Genomic DNA, 13795 nt, shown 5'->3' on the forward strand with positions numbered 1-13795 from the left:
GGCCGAAAAATTACATCATACAGTCATTGAAAAATCTCACAGCATGATTCTTGGAGGTGAATGTGGAAATCAATTACGGTCAGATGCCATAATGACAGTAATTTTTATCATTAATATTAATCCTATTTATGCTTTACATGAAGAAGAAATTTTGGCAATAGGATGGTATGGATGGAGGTCAAATTATGAAAAACTATATATTTGGATGCAATGAACAACATTCCAAAGTTATTATTGACTCATAAATTTTAAATCAAGTCATTAAGTGTTTCATGACCAGTTATTGCCCTGAAGGTTACAGATTCTCATGTAAGGAAAAACATAAAATTGTTCCTCGAAGATAAGCTATTTATGCAGAAGACGAAATTTTTATTTTATGGATGACCTAATGATGACTGAGTCATAGAGACTGTTCAAATAGATGAGATGATGAACAACAAAGTAGAAATCAAGGACATCAAAATAAAACCAATTTCAAGGAAACTCAGCAGGCAGATTAAGGAAAACTAGAGCTCATAACTTCAAAAGAAATCAGTTAAAAAGAATCTCTGTGATAAATTAACATAATAATAATCAGACTTAGATACCTGGAGATCTATGCTGCATTGAGTTTGAATGCAGAAGGGTATGGAGAAGATTAATTTAGAATTTTGACATGGTGAGGAGAATGGACAAAGGCAATTAAAGAAGAATTAGACAAACCGGTTTCCAGAGTAAGATAAATTAGAGTGCCTTGCATCTAACTGGACATGCACTTACACATTCCTTCAAGCAAATGAATACTCAGAGTGCAGTGAGATGCATCCAGAAATATTGAAAGGTACAAGGCATATTTATTTATCAAAGGCTGTACACTTTTCTGTGTGTGATGAACAAATGTGGCTTTTTTATGGCTTAAGTGCGTTCCTACACAGAGATTTTATATAAATTTATATCAAACATATAAATTTTGTAGAAGGACTTGAATGTAAACTTAATAATAAAATGAAGTAAATTAGATTTCAGCAATCTGAAGTTGATAGATACCTCTATGTTCTGAGCTTTTATTACTTGAATATTTACCTGAAACTTCATGTAGATGATATTCTGTATGCTGGCATTGTAAAATCAAACAAATGGATGTTTAGGATAAATTTAAAAAAAAATTGGATAAGAGAACTCAGTGTTCCAGAACCCTCCTTGGGATTGATATACAGAGAAAGGACAGGAAACTTCCTTAGTCAGTTCACTTGCCTCCAAAACTTTGTGAAGAGGTTCAATATGGAAGATCCAAAATCTTTAAAAATGCCAGTGGAACTCAATTCTAGTAAAGATGTTTGTGGAGTTATGGCTGAAAATGAACCATACAGGGTGCTGATAGGGTGTTTGATACATGAAGTGAGTGATTCAAGAGCAGATAACAGTGATTAATGTACCTATTTTAGCAGATATAAAAAAAAACACACAGACAGATGTTTGAAGTGGGTTCTTTGATATACAGCATGTACATAAAGTCCGAAAACACTTTCAATTATTTATTGCTCAAGAACCAAACATTGTGCAGATATCATACATATGTCATTTTGAAGAGAAACCCTGAAAGTTCTTTTTCATATATACTGCCACAGTGTTGTTTGGTAATTTGCTGGTAGTCAGCCCTAGTTGCAAACACGGAGCTGCTGCATTGATAGATCGGCTGTGGTACAGAAGGGGTCAGCTATTTCGTGAAATGGCCTCCCCGATCACCAGATCTCACTTTTTTCTGTGGGGACACATTAAAGATTTGGTGTATGTACCTCCTCTACCACGTGATGTAGCAGAGCTCTGGGAGACAATACAGGAAGCAACTGCCACAGTCGATGATGCCATGACAGTTGACGATGCCATGCTGGGACGGGTATGGCAAGAATTTGATTACTGTATGTATTGACGTCTGCCTGGTCACTCATGGTTCTCATATTGAGTGTTTGTAAAAAAAAAAGCTTTTCGAGTTTCTCTTCAAAATGCATCTGTACAATGTTAAGTTCTTGTGCAATAAATAATTGAAAGTGTTCCCGGACATTATGTACACCCTGTACTAAAGGAACAACTGATATTGACCTGTAAATAGGAAGGAAAATTCAAATGTTGTTCCTTGTCAGTTTCATCCTAAGTGGAGTAGTTCAGAAGACAGATGGTCTACAACAGGATACATACTTCAGATATTTGGAAATACTGCCTGGAAGGCTACAAGAAGACATATTGTGTTTTTGTGTTTCAGGAGAGATTAATGAAACTGAGAGAAAACTGATCTGTGTATATTTTTTGAAATTTCTATTCAAGTTTGTGTAGCCATTTATGTTTAATTATGATAGACTTGTTATCTTTTGGTCTGGATGCATGCCATGATTCATTTGGGAAGGGTGCCACAAAGCTGTCGTAAATGGTCCTTGATATCCTGGATACTGACACTGGGATGGAGCTGATGTCCAAACCAAGCTGTCCCACATATGTTCTGTCAGGGACAGATCTAGGAATCTTGCTGGTCACAAGAGTACAGAGTACATCAACATCACCCAAACAGATCATCGAGACACATGCCAGGTGCAGACAAGCATTGTCTTGTTGAAAAATGGCCACATGAGACAAAACACCTGAGGATGCAGGATGTACATAATGTACCACTTGCTGTCAAAATTCCCTCAGTCACTACCAACCATGATCTGAATTCATACTTAAAGGCTCCCTACACGATGACACCCAGAGTAACACCTCTGTGTTTCTCCAAAACATTGGCCACACTCACCAATGATCATCATCCAGGGTATTCCAGAACCTTGATTCGCTACTAAACATGATGTGATGTTATTCATCACCAGTCTATGCTTCCCGATCATGGCACCACTCCAAATACAGTAATTTATGTTGTGGTGTTAATGACAGTCTATGCACTAGATAGAAAGTCCCTAGTCCAGCCACTGCTAGTTTCCAAACAATGGTGCGGTATGACACAGAATGTTGCAGGAAGTCCATTACTTGTTCTTGGATGCCAGGCACAGATATGAAGGGGCTACAGTGTGCTGGGTGCACAATATGGCGATCCTTCTTTGTGGTGGTCAGATGAGGTCAACTGGAACATTTACAATGAATATGCCTGCCCTCACAATTGCATGCAACCCTACATTGGGCCACTGCCACATCTGAATATCCCACAGATTCAGATATTGTACAATTCAAGCTGACTGGCTGGAGACCCACAATGACACCTATTTCAAAATCTCTCACATGCTGATAATAGTATCTCACATAAATAGGTGGAATTCCTGTGCCCTTTACAGTGATCACCCAACGCCTCAGCTGTTCACACCACTTACATATCCTTCCAGGCCTGATAACAACACTAAATACAAGCAACACTAATGCAGTCTGGTGGCTGTTCTATCTATCACATAAAACTGCAACTCAAATCATTTACATTCACTGCAGTGACATTGCATTTATGAATTTAGATTGATATGTCTTCTGGATGCTTCACTCTTTTTGTCAGGCAGTATATTTACACATACAAAGATCATCAAGGATGTAAAATATTTTTGAGTGCATGAAGAGGTTATGGCAGCTGTATATGGGTATTTTTCATTCTTTTTAAATTCACAAATGAAATGGAATTGAGGAAAAAGTTGGACAAATGATACCAGATTACATGAGGACATCATTTATTGATAAATGACTTATTTATCTATAAATCACCTATCAGTTCCAAAACATGAACTTTCTGCCTTGCCCTTGAAATATTGTTGTAGCTATGCACTGTATGCATATCAATCACTTAATAAATATTTGGTTTATTATTAAACTAGAACTTACAGCTATAGATGATCTGCTTTTTGGTCTTGGCACATGGAAGTTTCTCCCTAGTAAATCAACTTGGTCTTCTTCTTCACTGCTGCTAGAATCTGCAGTGTGTGTTCCTTTGAGGCTCATAGCACGTGATGCAGCAGAAGTTTGACACTGCTGTATGGAAGGTGCACGGTTTGGATAACCAAACACAGCAGATGATGGTCGTGTAGGTGCATTCATTGTGTCAAGCTGCTGGGAGAAAATAACATATGTACTTTAAAAAAGGAGAAGAGGAAGGACTTCTTACTGTATTGATCATTATATCTTACAGTATGTACCAGACAGAAAATTAACTTATGAAAACAATGACATATTGACTAGCCAACATAACTTACAGGAGGCAAAATTTCAAATACTACCAACATACACAATAAAAACTATTGAAGTTATCAGAAAGGTTAGCTCTTTTCTTGAGGAGGAAAGAAAGGTACTTGATCAAACCCCAGACCTTTGGATTGTCAGTCTGGCATTTACCTGTCGAGTCATACACTCTACCACAACTTCATTTATCACTCACAGCATGTAGAAAAACACAGAACTACTAACAGCTGAATTGAAAACATTCATTTAATGGCATCTATTGACCTAAAAGATATTACATGGCAGTAAATTTTGAATCTCAACACATCCTCTCAACTTTTACAGACAGCTATAAATTAAGAACTGAGGTTTGCATTTGTGGTTCTAGGAAGTCCAAGTCCTTCAACAGATTTCTCATGCTTTGGTGCTGGAAGAGTCTTTGTCAGTACATCTGCCATTATAACTTCTGTTGGCTGATAGTCCAGTTTTAGTAGATGCCCTTTTAGAGCCTGATGTATTAAGTGATATTTTATATGAATGTGCTTAGTCTTTGAGGTGAAAACTTGGGTTATGTACCAACTTTCCATCTGGCTGACTGTCTCTGAACAGGGTGATGTATGACAGTTTTCATAAATGTAACTCCTTTATAAGTGTTGACAGGTGAATCACTTCCTTAGCTGGTTCAGTGCAGCTGATGTACTCAGTTGTTGGAAGAGCAATGGCTCACTGCTTGCATGAACACTATGATATTGATGATCTGGATAAGGTTAAACTGTAATCTGTATATGACTTCCTCTCATTGTTGTAACTTCCTCAATCAGAATCCGTGTAGCAAAAGGTTCTTTCCTTATCCTTGATGTAGGGCAGTTTATTGTTTATGGTTCCTTTGGTGCATGTAAGGATTTGTTTAGCACTTTCCAGTAAATGAAAATATGATTGTTATTTTACTGGCTTAACTTATTGACTGCATAGCATATGTCATGTCAGTGGTTGGTGGTTTAGGCTGATAAACAGTGAGGTCATCAGTGTCCTTCCTTGTAATAAATACAGATGAGAGTGGTGAAGAAAGACAATGAAAAAATAATAATAGGATCTAAATCCAAGTGGTATTCTCACACAAGTATGTCAGTTTAAATACCGGTGCACATGTACATCAATGCTCCAACCAGTTCTCTGAGTGGATGACACAATGAAGAGCCAATGAAACTGATTCACCTACGGAATGTTGTGTTGGGCCCCTGTGAGCATGGAGAAGTGCAGAAGCATGATGTGGCAGGGACTCGACTAATGTCTGAAGTAGTGCTGTAGGGAACTGACACCATGAATCTTACAGGGCTGTTCATAAATCCGTAAGAGTGTGAGGGTGTGGGGATCTCTTCTGAACAGCATGTTGCAAGGCATCCCAGATATGCTCAAAAATGTTCATGTCTGGAGAGACTGGTGATCAGCAGAAATGTTGAAACTCAGAAGAGTGTTCCTGGAGCCACTCTGTAGTAATTCTGGACATGTGGTGTGCGCCAACTGTAATACCACTTTCAAACTCACTTAAATCTTGCTAAGCTGCCATTGCAGCAGTAACTGATCTAACAACTGCAAAAGACACTTGTTGCCTTGTATAGGCATTGCCAACCACAGTGCTGTATTCTGCCTATTTATGTAGCTCTGTATTTGAATATGCATGCCTATACCAGTTTCTTTGGCACTTCAGTGTAAGTACCATCTTACATTCTGCAATCTGTTGCATAAAAAAATGCTCCCAGTTGCCAATGGACTCCTTACTGACTTGCAGTCATCCATTCAGAGTTGGTGTAAAACTTCTCTGATGTAGCCATTTCAGCATAATGCAGTTTTGTCTACAGGTTGATTCACTTTGACGTAGAGATAGTATCTTATGGCACCAAGATTCTTTACTTCAAATCTGATAAATAGTCCTAGATTTGTTTTTTTCCTTCCTGGGTCTGATGAAGTGATTATAATGTCATCTACATAAATAAGAAGGAAGATGGGATGTTTTCCTTCACTGTCTACAAAGAAACATGGATCTGAATTTGTGAGTTGCAATCCAAGTGATGTTAGAGTTGCATTCAAGTTGGCATACCATTGCTGAACAGCCTGCTCCAGCCCATAAATGGCTTTTCATACTTTATCACTAGATTTCAATGTATGGAGCATGACACTTGCCTTGTTGACAATATGTTTAACTTCCTCCATATCTTTCATCTTTTGTAGGAATTTGACAAGCAAGTCCAGCCGTTCCATGAATATTTCTATGTCAATATCACCATTGAGAAATGCAGTGGTGATATTCAAATGTGAAACATGCAAGTCAAGTTTTACTGACCAAGCCATGAGCAATTCAAATGTTTTCAATCTGTCAACTGGAGGGAATGTTTGCACATAGTCAACTCCAAGCCATTGCTTGAATCCTCATGCAACTATGCTTGCTTGTCTCCACAGCAAAGATCCATCACTTCTGTATTTATTTTTCAAAACAGTTCTATGCTCTAATACCCTTCCATTTATTGGCCTGTCTACAATGTCCTAGGTGTCATTTTTCATTAGTGACCTGAATTTATCATTTACAGCCTCAAACTACTCTCAATGATCTGGAGAACATAATGCATTATTGATACTGATCTTTGTTGCATTTGAATTAGGTTAGTATCATCAACTGAAATATCAGATTGGTCTACACCTGCACAAACTGTTGAGCAGATGTGATGCTTGAAGAATTATTGTCTTCATCACATGATAAGTCATTTTGAGATTGAATTCTTGCCCTGCAGTGATTGGAAGCCTGTCTTCTTCACAGTCACTGAATGCTTCATCATCTGACAATGGCACTGATTCAGTGTTTGTATCATCACTGAAATTTCCTCCAAAGAAATTCATATTGATCCCTCCTTTTGGTGACGATCTGGTACATCTTCACAGAAATCCATGTAAGTTTGTTTGGTCTAAAAACTGTAAAGATCAAAGAACTTTACATCTCTTCACATGATGCTATGATCTTCTGGTACCCACACACAACAGGCTTTCCAATAGTCAGAATAGCCTACAAAAATCCTCTCTTTGACTTTAGGGTCAAACTTTCCTTTATTTGGTAATTTAACCAGGATGACTAATCTTCTGACGAAATCTACAAATATGACATTTGTCAGGTTTTTCTCTGCAGTGAATTCTCACATGAAGTTCCACCAAACAGTCAATTAGTTAAGCAATGATTTTTTTGCTGTGTTAATGACTTTGGCACAAAATGATGTAGTCCTGACTCAAACAATGAATGGTTCAAACAATCCTGCCAGAAGAACATCTGCAACTGAGCATTACAGTAAAGGTTGAAGACACTGCTTCAGTTGTAAGGAGATTTTTCTTGTTTCAGTGCTTAGACCAAGACCTGTTTTGGACTATTACATGCTCATCATCAGGTGTGATAATTTTGTGCTGTGACTACGAGTGCTGCGATGGAGAGTATAGGACATGGTGTACCAGCAGCAAGCACAGAGCACAGAGAATCCATGCTCTGTCCTTGCTGGTGGTATACCGCACCCTATATTCCGCATCATGGTACTTGGAGTTGCAGCACAAAATTATCACACCTGATGATGCTCATGTGATAGTCTGAAACCGATCATGGTCTAAGTAAATAAAAAAAAAAAAAAACTTACAACTGAAGTAGTATTTTTGACCTCTGTTATAATGAATGGTTCTCTCATTCAACAACACCATTCTGCTGCATTGTGTAAGGGATTCTTGGGCGTCACTGTATTCCTGCATTTCTGAGGACTCCATTCTTTCATTGCATTTCTCCACACCATTGTCTGACTGAAAAAATTTAATATTATGACCAGTCTAATTTTCAACTAGGTTTTTGAATTCAACAAATTTGTTAACAACTTATCCTTTCATAATTTTTGGGTCAGCAATGACACATCTTTGGACTATTTTCTTGTAAATAAAACAAGTTAACAACTTTGTTTGCAGTCACTTTGATTTTAACATTAACATCTCACATAACTGTATGAGTTTTCTCAAATGTCACTGTGTGGTTGCTGTCCACAACTTTTGTGACTGAAATGAGTCTGGTTCTGAGTTTTGGCATGTACAAAGTGTTTTCCAGCATTATGGATTTGGCACAAATGGGTGTGGTTGTGTTGCAAATGTCTCCCTTAGCTGTTACTTGTGTAGTATTGTTGTCTGCAAGCTTTAAATTCTCTTGCGTTTCTGTCACATGTGTGTACAATTTTGGATCATTGTTCACGTGTAATGTGCAGTGACTGTCTATGCACCAAAAAATGTTGGAGTCACAAAACTTTGGGACAAGCTTGCATACTTAATTTCTTCTTGAAAAACACACATATTGTTTCTGCCCCTTCTTGTTACAAAAGGTGCATTTGTACACTGATTTTCGTTTTTTTTTTTTTTTTGTTTTTGTTTTGGTTTTTGTTCTCATTTGTCACTGTCACTCATAGTACACTCCTGGAAATGGAAAAAAGAACATATTGACACCGGTGTGTCAGACCTACCATACTTGCTCCGGACACTTCAAGAGGGCTGTACAAGCAATGATCACACGCACGGCACAGCGGACACACCAGGAACCGCGGTGTTGGCCGTCGAATGGCGCTAGCTGCGCAGCATTTGTGCACCGCCGCCGTCAGTGTCAGCCAGTTTGCCGTGGCATACGGAGCTCCATCGCAGTCTTTAACACTGGTAGCATGCCGCGACAGCGTGGACGTGAACCGTATGTGCAGTTGACGGACTTTGAGCGAGGGTGCATAGTGGGCATGCGGGAGGCCGGGTGGACGTACCGCCGAATTGCTCAACACGTGGGGCGTGAGGTCTCCACAGTACATCGATGTTGTCACCAGTGGTCGGCGGAAGGTGCACGTGCCCGTCGACCTGGGACCGGACCGCAGCGACGCACGGATGCACGCCAAGACCGTAGGATACTACGCAGTGCCGTAGGGGACCGCATCGCCACTTCCCAGCAAATTAGGGACACTGTTGCTCCTGGGGTATCGGCGAGGACCATTCGCAACCGTCTCCATGAAGCTGGGCTACGGTCCTGCACACCGTTAGGCCGTCTTCCGCTCACGCCCCAACATCGTGCAGCCCGCCTCCAGTGGTGTCGCGACAGGCGTGAATGGAGGGACGAATGGAGACGTGTCGTCTTCAGCGATGAAAGTCGCTTCTGTCTTGGTGCCAATGATGGTCGTATGCGTGTTTGGCGCCATGCAGGTGAGCGCCACAATCAGGACTGCATACGACCGAGGCACACAGGGCCAACACCCGGCATCATGGTGTGGGGAGCGATCTCCTACACTGGCCGTACACCGCTGGTGATCGTCGAGGGGACACTGAATAGTACACGGTACATCCAAACCGTCATCGAACCCATCGTTCTACCATTCCTAGACCGGCAAGGGAACTTGCTGTTCCAACAGGACAATGCACGTCCGCATATATCCCGTGCCACCCAACGTGCTCTAGAAGGTGTAAGTCAACCACCCTGGCCAGCAAGATCTCCGGATCTGTCCCCCATTGAGCATATTTGGGACTGGATGAAGCGTCGTCTCACGCGGTCTGCACGTCCAGCACGAACGCTGGTCCAACTGAGGCGCCAGGTGGAAATGGCATGGCAAGCCGTTCCACAGGACTACATCCAGCATCTCTACGATCGTCTCCATGGGAGAATAGCAGCCTGCATTGCTGCGAAAGGTGGATATACACTGTACTAGTGCCGACATTGTGCATGCTCTGTTGCCTGTGTCTATGTGCCTGTGGTTCTGTCAGTGTGATCATGTGATGTATCTGACCACAGGAATGTGTCAATAAAGTTTCCCCTTCCTGGGACAATGAATTCACGGTGTTCTTATTTCAATTTCCAGGAGTGTACTTTCTGGATTGCTCACAGAATGATTACCAGTTTGTGACGCCACAAGTTATTATGGGATAACATTTATTGCAGTAAGATACCTAGACGTGGAGCCCGGTGAACGTACAGGAGGCTGCTTACTTGTGTCTTAGCCATGACTCATAGCATATCTGCCCCTACTAGCCAGTGTGAGAACGGGCTTCTGTGTAACTTAGAATGACTGTATATTCATAACCCCTATGAATCTAAATAAAACGTATTAAATATTAACTGATTATTTTCAAACTTGGTATACTATTTTTTGTTATTCAGAAGATCTCCTCCAAATTTCAAAGCTGTACATATAATAGTTTCGGAGACTGAGAAAATTGCCTAAAAACCACCAAACAGACACTCAGGGTGGAAAATTCAGTTAGGAATGATTACAGTTTGTCTTTTGTTACCATTTGAAATCATTCAGAGTTCTCAATATATCAAATCAATTAGTTTGGATTTTTATTTTCAAAACTTTAATTATCCTTCATTTTGTAGTATAAAAATTCAGAAGAAACTAGTATCTGTTTATTGTGTTGTTGCGTGAATAAATGAGAATGAGTGAGAGGGTGTGTGTGGGACATACGAAAAAATTCAATATTATATTATGTACAACATTATGTAACTGGAACATGGGAAAGATGTAATTTACCCACATTGCTGATGACGTATGACTAGGGGTGATTGATTTTGTAAGAAGGCAGCCAGAATATCAGTTTAAAGTGCAATCATTTTCTAAATTATTTTCAAGATTAATTTTCTTTCATTTTTTTTATTAAACATTGTGTTAGTATTTGCATTTTGGGATGACATAAATTACTTTCTGAACAGTGATTGGCTTAGGCGAGTTTTGCCATGAGAATGATCTTGAAGGACCATTCTGATTTGTCTGTCAGACTGATCAACCAATCAGAATTAAGTAGTTCCCACCCACAACTAGTTAGATATGCTGTGAGTGAGGCAGCATCGGGGGAGTCGCTCTCCAGCTTCGGACGCGGAAGGACATGTTAAATGTGATGATTCTCATTATGTGTAAAATGATGGAATATTCAGTTCCTCACATTTAATACATGTTGTGACTAATGCTGATGTAGTTACGAACAGTTTGATGAAAGTTTGGAGTTTCAGGAGTGTCATGTGTGAACTTTTGGCCTTTATAAAAATTCCATGTGGTGTATCCTGTATTCAGTTATGGAGTATTTGGCGAGCAGTTTCTTTTAAAGAAACCTACAGAAATGGACTGAATGTGAAACTCAATTTATAGTAGTGGATCTGTGACTGTGAGATCACGTTATCAATTGGGTCAGACTTGTGTAAATTTCTGGCTGCTTTGCATGTGAAATTGGTTGAATGAACTGTGAACAGAAAACTATAGATATGTTAGTTAGGTAAATGCAGACTTGATAGTCCATTTTCATGTGTGCTAGAAGCAATAAAAAGGCTTATCTACAAATTTTTTGAACATTTACTGTGAGAAAAAATGCACTGTATCACTACCCGAAATCTAGATATATGTGAGATTGCAAGAACTGAAATACTGCTAGAGTTAACGCGGACTTTGCAGGAAAGATATTAGGTGGCATTTTCTTCAGTGCTGCTTTTTCGTCGTCTAGTAAGTCTATGCTTACAGAGTGAAGGGACATCGAACTGAGGTAGGTGGACATTTATTTTGAACGATTTTTTTAACCCACCCCGCTGCAAGTACCCAGTTTAACAAACATCATGCCAATTGCACCATAGCTGTCTTTCTGAATCCTTGCATGGTGTTCCTCACAGATTGTTACTTTTAGAGTCTTGACATCTGGTAGATTGTCATGGGGTTCAATAGCACATTTAAAACTGTCATAGCTATTTGGAGGACTGTAGAGCAGCATTATTGACAATAAATCACCATTTGTGTCAACATACATTGCTTGTAACTTGTCCACAGTATCAAATAATTCAGTAAGATGTTGTGTCATATCATCACTAGACTGCATTTTGTGAAGCATGAGGTGCTTCAGTAGCATTGCTTTGCGAGCAGGTCTGGATGCAAAGATCAATTCAACTTTAAGCCATAACTGACATTATGTAGTGCAGTTCTTTACTTGTTTCAGCTCAGTGGGATTGATGGATAAAAGCAAATCTGCTTCTCCTTTTCTATCTGCAGGTTTCTATCAAGGTTGAGAAAAACTTGGCTATTAAAAAAAACCTCAACCCAGTGGGTTAAACTGCAATTTTATTGTTTTTTTGTATTAAAAATTAAATAATTCAGTTCTTATGCTGGCAACCAGCAACTTGCACAATTATCAGAATCCTTTGCATAAGAACATGGTTGTAACAAATAACTCTGAATAAGCCCATGCTAACATTAGCAAAATCTTGGACAATGTTATAACTTATAAAGATGCCAATTATCTTCTTTGACAACTGTCAGAGGTTTTCAAGCATACAGTACATATATTGCACGGTTGTTGAACTATGAATTGATCTTTTAGAAAGTCCTCATAATGGGCCCCATCAGAATGTAACAAAAAAAGCTCTAGAACCCTTTCACTATCTTCCTAATATGTTAGATCCAAAATTCAGAGGAGAATATTAACTGCTGAAAAAGAAGAAAGTGCAGAAAACTGGCTCATAGAGACAAAAATGAAGAGGACTGCATGTGTTATGTCTTTTAGGATTGCTTATTCTGAATACTTTTCTGCCATTATGTTTTCTGATGCATTCATAACACAGTTCCATCCCCATGCCACAGGGAAATGTAATAGGGCTGTTGTTATTCGCTACAGGGTGGTCCAAAAGTCTGAAAACACCCTGATAAAATCCAAATGGAGTAGCAAACAAGGAAACAGAGTTCCTACACACAAGGAATGGGAAGGGGGAAACTTTATAGGCTATGCCACCATGCACATAAAATAAACATGGAGAATATGACACAAAATAAAATTTAGCAGGATTTCAAATTGTTGTGGGTGATTGATTTGTATCAGGCATATTTCAGTACATTGGTAAGTTTGGGTCAAGAGAATAATAATTATGTACTAGTGACTGCAGCTTGATAATACTGTTTCTCAAGTAGAGACTGACATCATAATTATGCAAGAGAACTACATCCAAAAATCTTCTCACGAAATTCTTCCAACATTGAAAGTCATGTACATCACGCGGCTGTACTTGTGCTGTCAGCCCTTTGTGATCACCAGATAAACAAGTTCATTGTCCTCAGGTATGATGCTCTATCTTTTTTTTCCCCACATTGACTACCCCAAGAATCTAACAATAATACAGATTTTTCTCCCTCACTGGAAAAGAAAACCTCTTTCACACTTCTTTTGACCTGGTCAGAAATTTACTTACCAAGTTTTGATGCTGTCACAAGAATCAGTGTGAAAAAACACTTTGAGTGTCATACCCAAGGACAAGATCCCAAAAGGCTCAATGGCACAGGTAAAGCCATTGGACCTATATGGTATTCAATGTTGGAAGAACTTTGTGAGAAGATTTTCAGATCTTGTCCTGTTGAATAATTATGATGTCAATCTCCACTTGAGAAACAATATAATCAAGCTGCAGTCACTAGTATATAGTCAATTCTCTTCACCAAGACTTAACAATGTACTGAAATATAGCTAATACAAAGCAGACTATATAGGCAATTAAGAATCCTGCTGAATTTTGTTTTATATTGTGTTCTCCATCATGTATATTATGCGAAGAAATTTTGTTCATTTTATATACAAGATG

The 13795-nt window shown here is 39.2% G+C and overlaps 1 protein-coding gene across 2 annotated transcripts in view; it reads right to left on the reverse strand.

Moving 5' to 3' along the window:
* Positions 1-13795, reverse strand: part of LOC126183854 (mucin-5AC-like) — a 282254-nt gene that overhangs the window by 2976 nt on the left and 265483 nt on the right. Inside the window, exon 14 of one of the 2 annotated variants that reach the window (XM_049926143.1) lies at positions 3826-4047. In XM_049926143.1, the coding sequence (XP_049782100.1) occupies positions 3826-4047 (222 nt within the window). Of the gene's footprint in view, positions 1-3825; positions 4051-13795 lie in introns of both variants that reach the window. The other variant, XM_049926142.1, reaches the window with a different exon arrangement.

The sequence above is a fragment of the Schistocerca cancellata genome, chromosome 4 (assembly GCF_023864275.1).
Source record: "Schistocerca cancellata isolate TAMUIC-IGC-003103 chromosome 4, iqSchCanc2.1, whole genome shotgun sequence".
Taxonomy (NCBI): domain Eukaryota; kingdom Metazoa; phylum Arthropoda; class Insecta; order Orthoptera; family Acrididae; genus Schistocerca; species Schistocerca cancellata.